The 17,963-nt window shown below is 51.7% G+C and overlaps 9 protein-coding genes across 9 annotated transcripts, besides 26 other annotated features; all 9 read right to left on the reverse strand.

Moving 5' to 3' along the window:
• On the reverse strand, positions 1 to 185 carry Tc00.1047053505945.5 (mitogen-activated protein kinase 3, putative; the record flags this gene model as incomplete). The annotated part of the gene is made up of 1 exon (XM_803960.1): positions 1 to 185. A coding segment is annotated over one exon (185 nt), but the record flags the coding sequence as incomplete, so codon positions are not given.
• Positions 1 to 16,086: a sequence feature (heterozygous, Esmeraldo-like haplotype).
• Positions 338 to 364: a microsatellite.
• Positions 608 to 627: a microsatellite.
• Positions 821 to 912: a microsatellite.
• Positions 1,068 to 1,092: a microsatellite.
• Positions 1,173 to 1,281: a sequence feature (CT-rich).
• Positions 1,478 to 1,518: a microsatellite.
• Tc00.1047053505945.10 (PIF1 helicase-like protein, putative) lies at positions 1,648 to 4,548 on the reverse strand (the record flags this gene model as incomplete). Its single annotated transcript, XM_803952.1, has 1 exon — positions 1,648 to 4,548. The coding sequence occupies one exon, from the start codon at positions 4,546 to 4,548 to the stop codon at positions 1,648 to 1,650; it is 2,901 nt and encodes a 966-aa protein (XP_809045.1).
• Positions 2,657 to 2,679: a microsatellite.
• Positions 4,649 to 4,680: a microsatellite.
• Tc00.1047053505945.20 (ribonuclease mar1, putative) lies at positions 5,287 to 5,877 on the reverse strand (the record flags this gene model as incomplete). The annotated part of the gene is made up of 1 exon (XM_803953.1): positions 5,287 to 5,877. The coding sequence occupies one exon, from the start codon at positions 5,875 to 5,877 to the stop codon at positions 5,287 to 5,289; it is 591 nt and encodes a 196-aa protein (XP_809046.1).
• Positions 6,130 to 6,160: a microsatellite.
• Positions 6,429 to 6,704: a mobile genetic element.
• Positions 6,551 to 6,571: a microsatellite.
• Positions 6,701 to 6,723: a microsatellite.
• Positions 6,752 to 6,779: a sequence feature (AT_rich).
• Positions 6,897 to 6,935: a microsatellite.
• Positions 7,219 to 7,809, reverse strand: Tc00.1047053505945.30 (ribonuclease mar1, putative; the record flags this gene model as incomplete). The annotated part of the gene is made up of 1 exon (XM_803954.1): positions 7,219 to 7,809. The coding sequence occupies one exon, from the start codon at positions 7,807 to 7,809 to the stop codon at positions 7,219 to 7,221; it is 591 nt and encodes a 196-aa protein (XP_809047.1).
• Positions 8,733 to 8,796: a sequence feature (T-rich).
• Positions 8,970 to 9,014: a sequence feature (GA-rich).
• On the reverse strand, positions 9,035 to 10,441 carry Tc00.1047053505945.50 (ATP-dependent chaperone, putative; the record flags this gene model as incomplete). The annotated part of the gene is made up of 1 exon (XM_803955.1): positions 9,035 to 10,441. One exon carries the CDS (start codon positions 10,439 to 10,441, stop codon positions 9,035 to 9,037), a length of 1,407 nt encoding a protein of 468 aa, XP_809048.1.
• Positions 10,546 to 10,581: a microsatellite.
• Positions 10,812 to 10,862: a sequence feature (A-rich).
• Positions 10,943 to 10,994: a microsatellite.
• Positions 10,996 to 11,034: a sequence feature (GA-rich).
• Tc00.1047053505945.60 (hypothetical protein, conserved) lies at positions 11,223 to 13,133 on the reverse strand (the record flags this gene model as incomplete). The annotated part of the gene is made up of 1 exon (XM_803956.1): positions 11,223 to 13,133. One exon carries the CDS (start codon positions 13,131 to 13,133, stop codon positions 11,223 to 11,225), a length of 1,911 nt encoding a protein of 636 aa, XP_809049.1.
• Tc00.1047053505945.69 (hypothetical protein, conserved) lies at positions 13,475 to 13,783 on the reverse strand (the record flags this gene model as incomplete). Its single annotated transcript, XM_803959.1, has 1 exon — positions 13,475 to 13,783. One exon carries the CDS (start codon positions 13,781 to 13,783, stop codon positions 13,475 to 13,477), a length of 309 nt encoding a protein of 102 aa, XP_809052.1.
• Positions 13,817 to 13,956: a sequence feature (A-rich).
• Positions 14,347 to 14,392: a sequence feature (A-rich).
• Tc00.1047053505945.80 (hypothetical protein, conserved) lies at positions 14,534 to 16,024 on the reverse strand (the record flags this gene model as incomplete). Its single annotated transcript, XM_803957.1, has 1 exon — positions 14,534 to 16,024. The coding sequence occupies one exon, from the start codon at positions 16,022 to 16,024 to the stop codon at positions 14,534 to 14,536; it is 1,491 nt and encodes a 496-aa protein (XP_809050.1).
• Positions 16,087 to 16,960: a sequence feature (areas merged during assembly that could not be assigned to a particular haplotype. This can correspond to areas where the two haplotypes were merged or to regions with more than two copies in the genome that were merged during assembly.).
• Positions 16,922 to 16,974: a sequence feature (A-rich).
• Positions 16,961 to 17,963: a sequence feature (heterozygous, non-Esmeraldo-like haplotype).
• Positions 17,096 to 17,963, reverse strand: Tc00.1047053505945.90 (folate/pteridine transporter, putative; the record flags this gene model as incomplete). The annotated part of the gene is made up of 1 exon (XM_803958.1): positions 17,096 to 17,963. A coding segment is annotated over one exon (868 nt), but the record flags the coding sequence as incomplete, so codon positions are not given.

Below are 17,963 nucleotides of genomic sequence, written 5' to 3' on the forward strand. Positions count from 1 at the left end.
TTAACGGAAACCTTTTCCTTTGTCTCCTCATTGAGGCAACTGCAGGCAATGCCGTACGCACCTGTCCCAAGTATCTTCAACAGTGTGTACTTCCTCGGCACCTCAAACTGAGAACCACTCACATTATAAAGCTTGAAATCACCCACAATCGTGGGCTCACAAAGCTCCTGGTTGCTATCGTGCATGTTTCCCTCGTTCCCTAACGCGGTGCGTGTGCCTGTCCGTGTCCAGCGCCACACCCAAAAAGCAGCAGGAAAAACACACACACACAAAAAAAAAAACAAAAAAAAGACAACAAAGAACGGACTCTCTCTTCTAAATTACCGGCCCCACCCCCTTCTTTCTTTCTTTTTTTTTTTTTTTTCTCCTCCCAAAGACCCTCGCTTTTGGAATAGGGGCGGTAATAAGGAAAAAGGAGGCGTGACAGGTACGCTGCAATGTGATGCCCTCCCAGCCGCGGTGTATATATATATATCTCACCCTTTTTTTTTTTTTCCTTGAAAAGTAATACCAAAGAACGAGAGCGTCAAACTCTCCCTTTTTCCTCACACTTTTTTTTTTTCTTTTTTAAAAGAAGTTTTAATTCCTTTTGCTCTTTGGCGTACGTTTATTATTATTATTATTATTTTCCCTTACTCCTTTCACGGGTTAGGGGAGGAGACGGTCTGTTCCTCTCTCTCTCTCCCTGCAGGGCGTATGAATACGATGCTGCGGGCCCTGCTCTTCCAACCTCGCACACACACACAAGTCAAATAATTGAGTTTCTCAACTGAGAAGAGACGAGGCTGGGCGCCGGCCTCTCGTTATGCCTGCTTGTATAATATAATATAATGTATGTATGTTATATATATATATATGTGTGGTGTGTGTATATGTATATATGTCTATCTATATATCTATATGTATGTATATTCAATATAAATGCCCTTTACTGCTGCAGTGAATAAAAAGGAAGATGAGGCAACAAAACAACAACAAGAAAAGAATTGTAGCACAACACACATGCATGCGTCAGAGGCAGCACTCACGTCATTACATCCAGACATCGACACACACACACACACAGCGAGAGATAGAGAGAGAGAGAGAGAGTAAGCTCGTGTATATCTATGTATATAATCATAAAGGACGCTCTAAGTGATGGTTGTTCAATTCACACTTTCACAACCCCTTTTCCTTCTCTTTTCTCTCTTTCTCTCTCTCTATGGCTCCACAACACGCCCCCCCTCCCCTTCTGCTTTTCTTTCTCACTCTCTTCCTTCCGTTTCCTTCACTCTTTCTGTGCGTGCGTGTGTCTGTTTTTTTTTTTTTTTCTTGTGTGTGTGTTCGTCATGAAGGCTGCCATATTCATTTCTGTTTCATATATATATTTGGGTGCATGCATACTCCCTTATCTTATTAAAGCAGCAATAAATGATAATAACAATCATCATCGGCATTGTTATCATCTCTATTTTCATCCCTATTTGTCTGTCCATCTATCTATCTATTTCTCTCTCTCTCTCTCTCTTTCTCTCTATAAATATATAAATATATCTCCGTCGTTGCACGCGAATATCAGTTATTTTCTGCTCCCCACACACATGTACATATGCATATATGCGTTTATGAGAGAAATACAGAGGGCCATATTTACGCCTTGACTTTTTAAGCATCTGCCTCATCACCCGTTTCCTTTTCCGCACTCTCCAGCATGGAGTAAAAGCCCTTTGCAATCGGACAGGCGCGAATACTTTTTTCGTTAAAGTTCAAAAGACGGATCTTCTCCAACTGCGTGCCGCGGCTCAATGCAACATACGCCTGCCCGGGAGAAAAGAACCGATGCATTGCAACCTCCACGTGAGATATTGTCAGTCCTTGTGCCTTGTGCACAGTGATGGCCCAGGCTTGCCGCAATGGGATCTGCGTGCGTGTCGCAACGACCTGATCTCCCATGTACCATTGATGCGAGTACGGCGACACAAACGCGTACACATGCCGCGGAAGCTGCACGCTGCGACTCCGTTTCCCGTTTGCCCCATCTGCCTTGTCGGTGCGGAGAGTAAGATGTTGGGGCTGCAGGTCGAGCTTCACCACCGGCAGTCGGGTGAGGCGCAGTTGTTGCGGTGGGATGCCACCAATGTACAGCTCGAGTGGGTGCACGGACGTCGAGGGCGAAATTCCCACAAGCTGCTGCACATCACGGCAGTGCGCATTGCCATAAACACTACCGTAACTCACCTCCGCCGGCTGCCGCAGGCCGCGCTGCCGCAGCGACCAGAAAAGAGACTGCCCCAATGACGTGTCCACGCAACGAAAGGCATCGTTAATTGTGGGGAACCCCCCGCGACGCAACAACTCCTGTCCACGTGCGGAAACGTGATACCGCTCACGTGGGGCCCGCAGGACAAGCTCGACAAGCTCCAGCGGGTGCAGAAAGCCGACCACCTCCCCCACAGAACCATTCACAAGTCCTAAACGAAGCGAAATGTTCTGCAGAAGCATCACGCGGGTGCCCACCTTCAGCGCAAGCTCCGTGGGTAATGTGCTGTCTTCAAACTTCACCCACGACGGCGGGCCGGCGGAGGCGGCATCGTCCTCATCGTATGTATCGTGTGCACGGTAAATCTGCAGTGGGCGAATATCATCCTCCGTCTCGTCCATTTCACGCATCACATCCTCCTCCTCCTCCTCCCCCTCATTATTGTTATTGTTTTTTTCACGGTCCTGCAGCCGTGAGGAGTAAAACGAGGAGGTTGCAGCTGTTTGCCTGGAGAAATCCCCAATTCCCTGCGGCTCCAATGCGGCAAAGTGCTTTGCGTTGCGGGCCTCAACCTCCTTGTTTGTGGCACACAACCGCACGTACCTGCCACCTTCAACATCTTCTCCCTCCTCTCCCTCTATCATCGCCCTATTTTCTGAGTTGTCGGCGAACTGGCGGCCCTTCCGGGACTTCGCCTTCGTCGTCTTTAAGGCCGCGCGGGACATGAGCATCTCGTACGTCTCTCCTGAGAGCACCCCAATTCGCACATCGTCGAGGACGCGTTGGAATTTGGCATCTTCGTTCTGACGAAACTTCTGCTGCAGCACAACAGTTGTGAGCCCCAGCGCCTTCCATGCATCCCCCTCGAAGCAATACCGCTTCTTAGGCCGATCCGGCATCGCTTCTTCCTCTTCCGCATCTTCGTTCCTCACCGCCTCGTCCTCTGGCTGCCGCTGCTGCGACCACTGCGTGCGACGGGGTGGAATAGGCGGGAGCTGCAAAAAGTCCCCGCACAAAATGACATGAATCCCGCCAAACGGCTCATCCGCACGGCGTCGTATCGCTCGGGCAATGTAGTCTAACTTGTCAAGCAGCTCTGGATCCATCATGGAGATTTCATCAATGATGAGGGTTTGACAGTACTTCCACCGCCCCGCAGCGCGGCGGTTGCGGCGCACCCACTTCAGGAGTTCCCGCGCCTCGCCATCACCAAACTTCACACCGGCAAAACTATTGATGGTGGACCCGCGCACATTCAAAGCAGCCACGCCGGTTGTCGCCGTGACAAAAACGGAGCGCCGCCCCCCCTCACGCATCTGTCGCACAATCTCACGAATAACAAGCGACTTGCCCGTCCCAGCACCACCCGTGACAAACAAGTTGCGTCGCTGGAGCGCCAACTCCACCGCACGGCGTTGATCATCACTGAACTCGTCGATGCAGTTGGCAGCATCGTCGTCTTTCGCCGTGTCCTCCGTCCGTTGTGCGGTCCTCTCTGCTGCTCTGTTTGCTCCCTCCTCGTCTGCATCGTCGACCGTGTCTTTTCCCACATCGCTGCGGTGTACAACTTCCAGCCGCGCGGGGTACTCTTCTTCTTCTTCTCCCGCCACGTTGTTATCATTTTCACGTCCCTCGAGGGACACACCACGCCGCTGCTGTTTGCGCCGCATCGTCTCATCCACCAGCAGCTGCATGAACTGCTCGCTTTCCTCGTCCAAAATTGCCTCATCGTCAGAAACTGAAACGGCATCTTTCTTTTTTGCCTCCTCCTTCTCTATTTGCTCATCTATGCCACGGGCCACCGGCGTTGAGTTCCGCCACTGAGCCCCTTCCGATACCTTCTTCTTTTTCCTCTTCTCGGTCGTCGTCACCACTGACGTCGCCTTATTCCTCTTGCCCTTCATTGCCACCTGCCCAATGCGCTCCGGCACCGTATCATAACTCCCCGATTCTTCCACCGGCGCCCTGCTGTTCACCTTTGCCTCCTCCACGGCACTGCTGAGGGTTGGGCTCCTGCTCGTCGCTTGACTCTTCTTCCTCCTCGTCGCTGGCGGGGGCACCAACAACGGCGCCAGCGACGGCGGCGCGACGGCACTTGTCAGTATTCGTTCCGCTTCCCTCACCGACACGTCGGACGGTGTCGCTGCCGCCGCTGTACGGCTCTGCCTCGGTTGAGATGTACGTCGGGGGAGCCGCTTTTTCCCCTCATCACGACTGGCATGCCGCCAACACGTAAGAAGAGCCGTATGCCGCGTCGCCAGAACCGCGTGTGTCTGCCGCACCGACGCTGAGAGACGCGTGAACATCCACCCGCCCGCTCAACACAGGAGAAACGATGAATGGGCCGTATCACACAAAACACGAGTTATTACCTTCCTTTTTTTTTGTTTTAGTTACACAAAAAACTTTTTTTTCTTTTCCTTTTTTTTTTTTTTTTTGCACCTTCAGCGTCTCACACTCGCTCTCTGTCTGCGTGTATGTGACTTCACACTAATGTCGGGGCGGGGCGGCGGAAAGGAGGAAAAGCACCATGTGAATGGGGGAACAAAAAGAGGACGTACGCACATGAATATTTGGCAAAGGCACCTGTGCATCCACACGTGCTAACCACACAAGTATACGCATAGCGGGGGCAACACACACAGCACAGACAGAGTGAGCAGCAGGGCGAGGTGGAAAAGAGCAGCGAGCATGACTATACCCAGCGAACACTGCCACCATGTTCGCGGTAGAACGCCCTCACACATGCATAAAGACGTCTATAAAAATATGTTTATATATACATAGATAGTGAGAGAAAAAGAAAAAAATAAAAAATTATGTATCTTGTGTTTTGCGCCCACAAATGCCTGCAGTAAAAGAAAAAAAAAAAAGAGCTCACACGTACTCCATCCTCCGAAACCCCAGCCCCCCTGCTACGCTCCACTAGACTCATGCCTACTCAGTTCGCCAAATAATGTCGATAGATTGTGGCCGATGGCAACACACACGGGCAGATCAAAATGCATGGAGGCAAGGGCTCCATTTCCCTCCCCACTGTGCTCTCAGATGCGGATCGGGTGCGTCTGCTTCATGAGAGGCGCGACGGTCTTAAATACCGGATCCGAAGCGTCCTTCAGGAGCTGCATCAGGATCGACTCCGACGTGGACACGTAGCACCCATCGCCTGACCACGACTGCATCAACTGAATGGCGGTGCAATGATCGCCCTGCGACTGGCTGCCGCAGCCGTCCACCGCGATGACGACTTTCTTCTTCATGTCCAGGAGCGCCGCGGCAGTCTGCAGCACACACACGTGCGTCTCGAAGCCCCACAACACGACCTGCTCCACCTCCGGCAGGTCGACAAGTGGCATCACTTCCGGCACCAGCATTGCGAACCGTTTCTTGGAGAAGACGTGCGCGTCAGGAGGGAGCCGAATGTCTGCGGACGTCGCTCCGAGACCCTTCGGGTACTGCTCCGTCACAACGTACACGCTGTGTGCAGTGCCCAAGGCAGTGTGGAGTCCAGCAAAGCGGTTGGCAACGAAAACACAGTTGGCGGAGTTTGCCACACGCCCCATAAACTTCTCTTGGATGTCGCAGCAGAAGAAGGCCGTCTTGCACGAGCCGTAGTGCTTCAACAGCCGTGACATGTTCGCACAACACCACTCAGTGCGTCCGCCTCACTGTTCCTTTTATTTTGAATGGTCTTCTCTCTCTCTCTCTCTCTTTTGTTTCTTTTCTTGGCCCTTTCTGTGTCCACCTGACCTAAAATCGTCTTGCGGCACGGAGTTGCTTTCCAGAAAGGAAAAGAAAAAAGAGTGAAATGCAAGCAATGCGCACACAAATACGTTTCGCTTCTCCGCTCCCGCGCCGCGGAAGAGGCACACAAACACAACTGCGGGGAGAAAGAGAGAGAGAGAGAGAGAGAGAGAGCTGTGGATGAGCACAAATGGACGGAGGGGTTGCAAAACGGTGTAGAGAGAGGCACCTGTGCATCCACACGTGCTAACCACACAAGTATATGCATAGCGGGGGCAACACACACAGCACAGACAGAGTGAGCAGCAGGGCGAGGTGGAAAAGAGCAGCGAGCATGACTATACCCAGCGAACACTGCCACCATGTTCGCGGTAGAACGCCCTCACACATGCATAAAAAGACGTCCATAAGAATATGTTTATATATACATAGATAGTGAGAGAATATTCGCCCGGGCTGCTGGTCGGATCCTGAACTTATCTAAAGAAACCAAACAAAATAGGGAAAAAAGAAAGGAGGCAAATAAAAAGGCAATGGCTTCAACACTTCCTCCATGCCTACCCCAAATAAATAAATAAATAAATATATTCCAATAGCCACCCTCGTGGATTGTTGTACTTTTTTTTTTTAGAATTAGAAATATTTATAACTTACGAATTGGCGGGCTTTGAGGGGTCTACCAGCCACAAGACCCCGCCGCAGTGTGAAGGAACCAAAAAAAAAAAAAAAAAAAAAAATAGAGGGTGTGTGGGTATTTTACAAAAGTAAATAATAATAATAATAAATAAAAAAACAACAACATAAAATATTCGTCTTGCCGTTATCGGATTCCTGATTCCCTCCATCCGCGGTTCCTACAAAAATACATAATATATAATATAGTCGTAAAGAGATATACTCGTTTTATCAGTATATATATATATATATGTATATATGTATGTGTGTATATTAATCTGGGTGGCTATCTTTTCCTCGCAAACATTCTCTTCACAAATTCCTAGAAGGAAGCATCTTGTGTTTTGCGCCCACAAATGCCTGCAGTAAAAGAAAAAAAAAAAAAAGAGCTCACACGTACTCCATCCTCCGAAACCCCAGCCCCCCTGCTACGCTCCACTAGACTCATGCCTACTCAGTTCGCCAAATAATGTCGATAGATTGTGGCCGATGGCAACACACACGGGCAGATCAAAATGCATGGAGGCAAGGGCTCCATTTCCCTCCCCACTGTGCTCTCAGATGCGGATCGGGTGCGTCTGCTTCATGAGAGGCGCGACGGTCTTAAATACCGGATCCGAAGCGTCCTTCAGGAGCTGCATCAGGATCGACTCCGACGTGGACACGTAGCACCCGTCGCCTGACCACGACTGCATCAACTGAATGGCGGTGCAATGATCGCCCTGCGACTGGCTGCCGCAGCCGTCCACCGCGATGACGACTTTCTTCTTCATGTCCAGGAGCGCCGCGGCAGTCTGCAGCACGCACACATGCGTCTCGAGGCCCCACAAGACGAACTGCTCCACCTCCGGCAGGTCGACAAGTGCCATCACTTCAGGCAGCAACATGGGGCTCTGCATCTTGGAGAAGACGTGCGCGTCAGGAGGGAGCCGAATGTCTGCGGAAGTGGGGCCCACGCCCTTCGGGTACTGCTCCGTCACAACGTACACGCTGTGTGCAGTGCCCAAGGCAGTGTGGAGTGCGGCAAAGCGGTTGGCAACGAAAACACAGTTGTCAAAGTTTACCACACGCCCTGCCAACTTCTCTTGGATGTCGCAGCAGAAGAAGGCCGTCTTGCACGAGCCGTAGTGCTTCAACAGCCGTGACATGTTCGCACAACACCACTCAGTGCGTCCGCCTCACTGTTCCTTTTATTTTGAATGGTCTTCTCTCTCTCTCTCTTTTGTTTCTTTTCTTGGCCCTTTCCGTGTCCACCTGACCTAAAATCGTCTTGCGGCACGGAGTTGCTTTCCAGAAAGGAAAAGAAAAAAGAGTGAAATGCAAGCAATGCGCACACAAATACGTTTCGCTTCTCCGCTCCCGCGCCGCGGAAGAGGCACACAGACACAACTGCGGGGAGAAAGAGAGAGAGAAAGCTATGGATAAGCACAAATGGACGGAGGGGTTGCAAAACGGTGTAGACAGTCCAAATCACTGGATTGCCGCCCCTCGCCCACACAGCGGCCGGCGCAGGGGGAAAACAACAACAACAAAGAAAAAGAAAAAGGGAATTTATAATGCCACACGTATAAGTTTTTTAATTTGAAAGGGAGTATATATATATGGACATGCACCCATCATTTTAAATGGCACGACCACGTTGCGTACCGTGTGATGTTTTCTCTTTCATGATTCCACCGTCCTTCTCACAAAGCCATCACACCCCTTCCTACTTCCCTCTCTCATTTCTTCTTCTCTGTGAGCCACAGGCGCCACGGACGCTTGAGTTGCATGCTCCTTTACTGACATTCGTCCTGAAAGGCAGGAAAGAGTTCCTGGAAGGTTTTATTCGCCTTGAGGTGGCGGGATTCCAAGTGCTGCTCCAACTCTGGGCGTCGCACCGTCCGCGGAAATCCCTGCAGGCACAGTGTGCACTGCACAACAGTTTTTGATTGCTCGTGTTTTTTGCGATCCTCCGCCGTGTGGGCATTGCCTTGTTTTTGCTGTTTGGCCTGCTCCCGCGCCCGACGCTGATTGGCACGACAACCGTTACCGGACGGCATAATTTCTATCGCGCTTTCTCTCCCGCTGCTCTCTTTTATTATTTTATTTTATTTTTATTTTTTTTGTCTCTTTAATTCCTTTTCCTTTTCTCTGCCCTCCATTGTTCATTGCAGTATTGCAGCCAAATATCATCGTAAAGGGAGAAAAGGGATATGACACCTCATGCAGGCAAGCGTACATGAGCTTTGGTTGGTGTGTTCATCCTTCCCCCCCCTCCTTACAGACATATATAAGTACACAGAGAAGGAAAGAGACATACACACAAAGAGAGAGAGAGAGAAAGAAAGAGATAGAAAAAGAAAGCGAAAGACCCTTTACGCACATCTCCGCTCAGAGATTGTGCAACAAGGGCGCACGTTTCATGCGTTCCACGCACTTCTCCCGTTCTCGTGCTTGCCGCAGTTGCGTCTCAAACGACCTCACGGTGTGCAGGAATTCCCTCAACGTCCGTACCGCCTCTGTGGCACTGTCGCGGTGCAGGAAGAGGTGCGACTGAATCTGCGCGACGTTCAACACATTCAACGGGATCTGTTCCGCAAACTCGGCCCGAAGTTTGTCATCGGCGTCCGGAAAAAATTTCCGGAACAACTGCTGCGCCTGGTCACGTGACAGAAGCCCAATCTCCAACTTCACATCACATCGCCCTGGACGTATGAGAGCGTCATCAAGACGCTCCACGTGATTTGTTGTCATAAACACAATTCTTCCCTCCTGCGCCGCCACACCATCAAGCGCGTTGAGTAACCCGCTCATCGTGATGTGGCTGTCGGCGCTAAATGCACGATCAATGTCTTCAAGCAACACGATGGAACGCAGCGGGGCGCTGTTCAACAGGCCCACCAACGCCTCATCGCTCAGACCGCGACTTGACAGGCTTAAAGGACAAATGGAGAGACGCAACTCCCCAGCAAGCGCCATAACAAAACTGCTCTTTCCGCATCCTGGTGGGCCATGCAACAGGTACCCACGGCGATAGGGCACACCGAGGTCCTCGTAATACTTGCTGGACTGCAAAAAAAGCTTCACATCCTTCAAAATCTCCGCACTTGTGTTACCGTCCAGCACCACAGAGTGCAACGGACGACGACGTCGTGGCTCCTGTCGCGTCCACCGCCCACCTGAGTTTTGGTAAATAACGGTGTGGTCACTATTCCGCATGGATGTGAGTCGACGGGCATCCTCCAATATTTCCTTCATGATGGTTGACGTCAGTCCTATGGTGGACAGCTGCATGGTCTCTAGCACATCATTACCCATCGCTTGTGTCTCCACACGTCGACGCTGCAGCATCATAGGCCTGCCATTGTACCAGAACCAATGCCGAACATTCGTGCATGGTGCGTAGAGACACTCATGCGAAGACTCATCATTAGAAAAGATGGTCGTGTTGCGTGTAGTAACACTCATCTGCTGAACGTAAAAGGCAGGGTTCTGCGCCAGCCAGCGCACCATCCACACATAACTCTCGTCTTGACTGGTAACTTCCATGGAAACAACAAAGCGACGCCGCATCGCTGTCTGCATGACGGTAGAGAAGGAACGCGCCGCTGCTCCCGCAAAGGTGAGAAGATACAGCCCCGCACCAGCACTGAAAAACGGGTTCTGCAGCAGGCCCTTCAGCGTGCGGGTGACGACGCCGCCGTTTTCACCCCATCCCTCTGGCAGCAGCGCGGTGAAGTCGGAAATGCGCGCCTCCGCACTTGCTGTGGGGGATGCGGCGGCCGTAAGTTGGTTCATCGCAGCGGAGGGGCGTCAGTCACCAACAACAGAGGCAGCGTCACCCAACCGAGCCACACACAAACAATCCACTTCGTGATTTCCAAACCCTCCGCCTTCCTTCCTTCTTTTCTTTTCTCTTCTTTTTATTTATTTTTTTTATTCCCCACAATTGACAACGTTTAAGAGGCGTTGAGGAGTGAGAAGAAACAAACGACCTCCTCAGCACAACACTCACCCCCTCACCCCTCTCTCCCTCCGTAAAAAACAAAAAGGGACACAATGAGCATTGCATGGCGGACTCAAAGAGAACATCGTCTCATCACCATCCCACCCTCCCCCACTTTCCTCCACTGTTCATCATACGGCCGACAGTAATAAAAACGCTTGCAAAAAAAGAAAAAAAAAAATGGTAAAATTTACATAAAAAAAAAAAAAAAAAGGTGAGGGAAGGGAGATCACTCAGGCATGAGCCCGTTTTGATTGTAAACTACTTGTTGAAGAGCAAGAAAAAAACAAAAAATATATATATATATATATATATACATTTATATGAGCGAGATATATATATATAAAGAGAGAGAGAGAAGGAGAGAAAAAGAAAAAGAAAAAGAAACCACAGCCTCGATCTTGTGACTATTCTTTTTTTCTTCCATTCCCGCAAATATTGTTTCAGGCAACGTACAGAAGCACCAACATCAACAAACAACGCCTCGTTGAAAGTAGCAGCGACCATCGTGGCATGGATGCCTGAATAAAGCGCCCTCCCTTTTTTCTTTCCATCTCTCGGATTCCCCTAACCCTACCGCTGCGACACGACATCACTTTCGGTGATGGATGCTGGTTTCATGTATTCCAGCCTTTCTGTCACGACCCGCCGGGCTGTATTACGGCGCCAGGCGTGGAACTCGTCCACAACCCCATCCTCCGCGTTGTTGTTGTGGTTTTCTTCATCGTCGCCCGGCATTCCGTCATCGTTGGACTCGGATGTGAACGACCTCTTTACAGAGGGCCATGATAAGGCAAAAATTGCGGGAAGCCATACATGTGTAAAGGCTGCGGCAATCATCGGCAGCTCATCAAAAAATCGGCTAAATTCCTTCAAATTGATGTGCGAGCGACGCATCATGTGCAGCGGAATGGCTGACTTCTGGTGCGCAAGAAGCGCAGGCGCCTTGCCAGCCTTCGCACGGCGCTTTCCTTTCATCTGTGAGCGCAGGTATTCCGCCTCCTCTTCCTGCAGCATCAACTCCATCGCATCGCCAAGCGCCTTCACAATGGAGGGTGTCACCACCGCGTCTTTCCCCTCGCAGTTCTCACGGCGAAAAAGACGTATTGTGTGCAGAGTTGCCTTGTGTATAAACCCATCGTTCTCCAATACACCAAAGCAAACCGATCGCACCGCCTCGCGCATCTCAGGGCCGTTGATTATAGCATCTATCGCCGCCAGTATTTCTCGTACACGAACCGACGGAGAACAAATAACTTCAGACGCGGCGGCAGTTCCCAGTGTAATTGTTGTCATAGACGTGGTGGCACCTTTGTTTGCACGCGAAGTGAAGGCGGCACGACGACTGATCGATTGACTTGCACCCGGACCCGTCGCTGAACGGCGTAAGCTTGCTGGCAACGTACCGGTACTCGTGAGAGGACTGGGGGGTCCCAATGTCGCAGACGTTCCTGTTACCAAAACATGCGACGTGTGTTGAGATGCACTCTTCCTTCGTGCACGTGGGAGAACGGCGCTCACGCTGAACGACCCATCGAGGCGGCGCTCCGTCTCACTCCCGCCAACCTCCGCCGTCGATGACGTCTGCACAAGAAAGAAGAGCGCCTCAAGAGCCTCATCGTCTTTTACGTCAAACGGTGGACGTTTTAATACCGCAATGAAAGTGTCAAATGTAATCAGGCCTCGATCGTCGGATGCCTCTAACAATGCCTCCAGCAGGATACGCAGATTTGCTGCCGGAGCCCCCTCTTTTGGTTGTTCTTCTTTTTTCCCCTTCTGATTCTTCTTTTTAGGAGAACCTTTTTGGCCGCGCGGCAGTGTGATGCTCCTTGAGCGTGGCAAACCACCACTGAAAGAGGAGATTTGTGCTGCGGCGCGTACGGACCGCCGTCGTTGCTCCTCCGCCTCTTCCAATTCCTTTTTGCGCTGCAGCGCGGCGGGGTGCATTTTGTAGTAGCATGCAATGAAAGACTCCTCCAAGTCATTCAGCACGACGTCACGGGTTCGTAAGGACCCCCCAACAGGGGCCGGCAAGTTGCCGGTGGCGGACCAAGCCGAGTTGAGTGTCGTCGAAAAGTCGCGTTTTTGCAGCGGCCGGAACAACGTGTTGTAGTAGTCATTCATCGTCACACTCTGCGAGAGGAGGGCCTGCCGTTGCCGTAGTTCTTCCGCACGTTTCGCCTCTTGTGTCCGCCTGAAAATTTTTTCGTGACGGTCCTCCCTCGCCGTGCCGCGTAACCGCTGAAACTGCGGGCAGGAGTCGATGTTCGCCCCCAGAAATTCTTTTTTTTGGCCCGCCGCGTTGGTGGCTGCGGGACGATTGCCGGGCAACGGGGGAATTGCCGTCGCCCACGTTTTTGTCGGCATGCTTCCGGCGAGAGACGTGCTTTCCATCCGCTGTAATTTTGTCCGCATATTCTCCTGTGCATTCCGCACCGCCGCCACCGCAAACGCGGGAGCTGGACGGACGGGATCGCCGAACATGTCCTCTTTTTTTTTTTCTTCCTTTCGTTTTTAAAGTTCCGCTGTCCTCCTCCTTTCGCCTGTAGGACTCGTTTCCTTTTGTTGGATGTACCTCCACACACACACACACGCCCCCCACCCCTCGATGTGTGCTGCTGTTGGGCCACAGCTCCCACAACAGCCAGAGGAAGAGGAAGAGGAAGAGGAAGAAAAGAAACAAACAAAGGCAGTGCAAGGGACGTACAGGGAGGAGGGAATGTCAGTTCATGCCGTCTTACAGAGACGTGATTCTCGCATTGCACACGAAGAGATATAGGCAGGAAGAAAGAAAGAGAGTAAGAAAGACTGGAATTCATGCACCTCTACTCCTCCACGACGTGTTCTTCACCCGATAAACCGCAGTAGGGCCAGTGCTGCTTGCTGAGCCGGCACCTTGCACACACCAGCTGCTCCTTCCGCGTCGTTCGGCTTTTCCCGTTCTTTTTCGCCGCCCCGTTTGAACGCGACTGTCGCCATGGCGGGGATGACTGGACCGCCAGATCACGGCGGCGACAGAGCACCCGCACCACCGCGGCAGCATCTTCACAGCCCCGCAGCAGACGACGGCGCAGCGCCACCGTGACGGTAGTGTCGTTGTGTGAGGCTGTTTGAATCCGCCGTGCTTTTGCCATCACACGTCTCCTTTTACGCGCCTCGCTGCAGCGAAAGAGAAAGAGAAAAGAGAAAGAGAAAATAGAAAGAAGGAGAATACACACACAAAAAAAAAAAAAAAAAAACGTGGGAAAGAGAGAGGGACAAAAGTGCCAAAGCAGCAAAAGAAGGAAAATAAATAAATAAACAAAAACATCGTGTACTGCGTATCTCTGACCGCTATCTGCCTTCACACTGCCACCGTCAACTTACGGCAGGAAAGACACGAAACGATCATGACGGTGCCATTCCGTGGAGGAGCACAACGAAAGAAGGATGAGATGCACCCCAGGATGAGGATGACGTCAAAAAGAGAGAGAGAGAAATTACGGTCTCTCCCTGTGTGTGTGTGAGTGTGAAGTCAACTCCTAAAAACAGTCCTTCCCCTCAAATGTTAAGATGCCTGAGCGTTTGGGTAAACTTGCCACGGTGGAGGTCGCTTTGCCTGTGCCGCACGGAGGTCCCAGCAGACACATCCCCATTCCTGCCTGAACACACACACACACACAAATGCCCCCATCACCCTCCCCGCGCAACAAAATACAAAAAAAGAGAAGAAAAAAAAAAAGAAAAGAAAATAACAAAACAAACAGCCCTGCAATTCACAGACTTAACATACACACAAGCACACAATCAAACGCACAGCTCAATAATAAATAATAAATGATGGTCGTGCTGAAAGAGACCCTCTCCAAAGAAAAAGAAAGAAAGACATAACTGCGACAGAGAGACTACAGAGGAACGGAGCACTCACAGTTATAACACTCACACTCCGAGTCGTAGTTTAGGGCATTTAAATCCACGCGCTCCAAAACAATAGCGCCGTCGGTACCACCGCCACAAAGTGTCACATGTCCAAACTCTTGCCGTATGCGTGTGGCATCAAATGGCACTCGTGAAGACGTCCTCGTCGCCTCTTCATGAGTGTCCTGTGGAATCTTCTCACCCCTCCACCTGGTGTTCAAAAGCGTCATGTGCAAAAGCCTGCCTGTTGCTCTTCCACGAGGGTCGTTCGCGGTAAGCTCCGAAAAACATTCATAGACTAGCTGCTGCAGCGTCGTGACCACCGCCGAGGATGCGGCATCCATGAGCCCCATGTACAACACATCTGCTTTTTTTTCGTTTCGTCCTCGGCCATGCATCACATGCAGACCACCAAGATGAATCTTCAATGAGCCACAATCGCCGTTATCCGTGTTGCTGTGCCGTATCTCCTGCCACAGCTTTATCTTCTCCTCTAGTACCCGCATGCATGCTTTGGCCAGCGCGATTGCCTCTGGTGTTGGAAGCGACAGCATGAGCAACGTGATATGCATGCGAGGGGCGGTGGTGAAGATGTCTTCTGTAACCATCGCAGCAGGATCGACACAGCGGTTTTTCATTTCCTCTAACAGACGCGTCGCATTCAACCGCACGGCAGAAAGACTTCCAATCGGGAGCGATACAAAATGCGTGTACGACGTTGTTCTATGCGGACTACTGCCGCCATGAACTACCTCATCTGCTTGCCTCTCCACTGTGATCCTTTCCCCCTTCCCTGCCTGTGTGTTGCCAAACGTTACGTTGGCCTCCAGGCTCAAGTGCTGTCTGGTCGGCAAGGCAGCCGTGGTGCTCTGGGCGGCAATGCGATAACAACGACCATGTGGAAGCGACAGAAGACGCACCGTTGGGTCCTCCGACAACCCGAGGCAAGCCTGGCTGCACACAACCGCAGCACCACGACGCGGGTTGAATTCCACCACGCCCGGCTCCACCGCAAGACAAAATCCACACACGCGACGGGGATCGACGCTGTCACGCGAACAGATGGGACACCGCCACCCATGCAGTCGTTCTTGACCAGCTCCAATCAACCCTCTTCGGCTTCCTCCACAATCCCTCACTCTTACTCCATCCTTCCCTTTTCCCGCCATACCACTTCCTTCAGCCGTAGCAACACTACCATCAGTTACCACGGGCCGCCCCTGCGTCATGCTATCATCTATCTCCACCGCCCCCTCGCACCCAGAAAAAGAAACAACAGAAAATTCAGGTCTCCGTAGCTCCCAATGGTACCTTCCACAAAAAAGTACAGGACACAGCACTACCCAGCAATCAAAAAACAACAAAGAAGGAAACGACAACTCCCAGAAGAGAGAAAACTCAAATAACCCACACAATAACCCACACACGCAAACACAAAAAATACCAACACTGTTAAAAACACGAACACTCACACACATACACACACGGAAAGCAACCTAATCCGTCCCAAACCAAACGAGCCTGCTAATACGAGCTCAGCAAATACTTCCGCGAGGCGTTCCTTCTTGCGTCTGACCGCCCGCCAGTCCACACTTCGCGCCGCGGTGTTACCCGTCTCGTAGCCGACGACCTCAAAAGACGACACGATTTCTGTTCCGCCGTCGACCGTCGGGCGGCCAGAGGGACGCCGGGGCAGTCGCGGCCGCAGGCATACCGGCAGTGACGGCACCACAGCCCGCTGCCACACCGGCCGACGACCCGCTGCCGCCACAACTGCAGGTCAGCAGCCCGCTGGTCGTGCGCCCCACGCTGCTAGCATCCTTACTGCTTCGGTGGCCTTGTTCTACGGACAGTGACGTGCTGGGAGAAAGTGGAGAGGTGTGCGCGGGCAGCAGTCACCACTGGCAGCAGAGCTCAGCAGCACAGAGAAAAAGAAACACCAACGCAATCAGCAAACAAAATCCGTGGACGGGTGTGGGTGTCAAAACAATCAAACAAATTCGTAAGAAGTAACATTTTTATTTGCCCACCACCGTCGCAGTGCCATGCGCAGAGTGTGTGCAGGCTGGACAGTGGCCGGTCAATATATTGTTGTACAACAAGAATGGGGCAACGGGGCACTGCCCCCAAAACAAGGCTGGGGAATGGGGAGAAAATGCACCCATAATACAATAATAAAGCAGAAAATCACTCATTAATCATTACCTTACAGCGAAATGGACAAAAAAGAAGTAGTCACACCATCGTTCGATTTCTCCCGCCGACGTCCATAGCAGTTCAGTGCACGGGGGAGAGAAAAACACAGACAGTACAACATGTAGCTCTGGCCGTGCACTGCAACTGAACTGATGCCGGAAAATAATAAAACACATGTGAAAGGGAAAAAAACAAAAGACGAAAAAAGAAAAGACCAAACAAACAAAAAAGACAGAGGGGATGCTATTAGAGCATGATGAGGGTCATGCGGCCCCAAGTGCGACCCGGCGAAAAGCAGCTCGCATCGTCAACGGCATCCGGGTCGCGGACGGAGGGCGGGGGCGTGTGCGCCCTCACTTCAGCACGGGCTCTTGAGCACTCAATGACTCCCTGCTTCCCTCAACCTTACAGTCGCCGGGTGGCTCCTGTGGCCGGACGACACGACCATCCACGTCAATGTTGTCGCAGATACGTGCGGCCGGGATCAGCAGAAACACCAGCGGGATGCACACGAGCGGACAGAGGAGGTGCCCCACAATCAAGAGCCACTTGACGTTGCTGAAGTCGCAGCCGACAGCGGGATCCGTCTCGACGGGCCACTTAAATTCCATCAACAGCGAGCCGACGGTGTTCGAAACTGCCTGCCCAAAGTTCGCGAACCCTGCTAGCAACGCGTACACCATGCTCTCCGTCCCACGCGGACACAGCCGGGAAAGTAGGATTATGCCTGGCATGAAGTGCAGCATGTAACACACCTGGTAGACGACCTGGTCACCAAGCACATACACCACGTGATCGCTGACACGCGGACGGTTCCACCGCTCCACAATGATGAGGTCAAAGATGCTGGCCACAACCATCACAAGCGTGGTGAAGACAAATGTGATGCGGTAGCTCTTCTTCGAGAACACGTACCTGAACAGCAGAATACCGACAATGCCACCAATGTTTCCAATGATGCTTGCGACCGTGTTGTAGAAGAAGAACGAGAAGTGCGGTCCGTCGGGCAGGCAATCAGGCCTGGCCATGTAGAAGCTGTCCAGGGCACCGGGGAGCTGAATGTACGACGCCATGCTGAGGAACGTATACAAATTCGCCTTGGCGATCACCAACGGGAGTGCAAAGAAGCCGAAGACGCAAACAGCAACGGAAACGGCAATGCAGGCGTACAGCAGGCTCCAGATGTCGCCAAGAACAGTGACAATGGCCAGACAACCGAGC

The sequence above is a fragment of the Trypanosoma cruzi genome, genomic scaffold (genome assembly GCF_000209065.1).
Source record: "Trypanosoma cruzi strain CL Brener 1047053515925 genomic scaffold, whole genome shotgun sequence".
Taxonomy (NCBI): Eukaryota; Euglenozoa; class Kinetoplastea; order Trypanosomatida; family Trypanosomatidae; genus Trypanosoma; species Trypanosoma cruzi.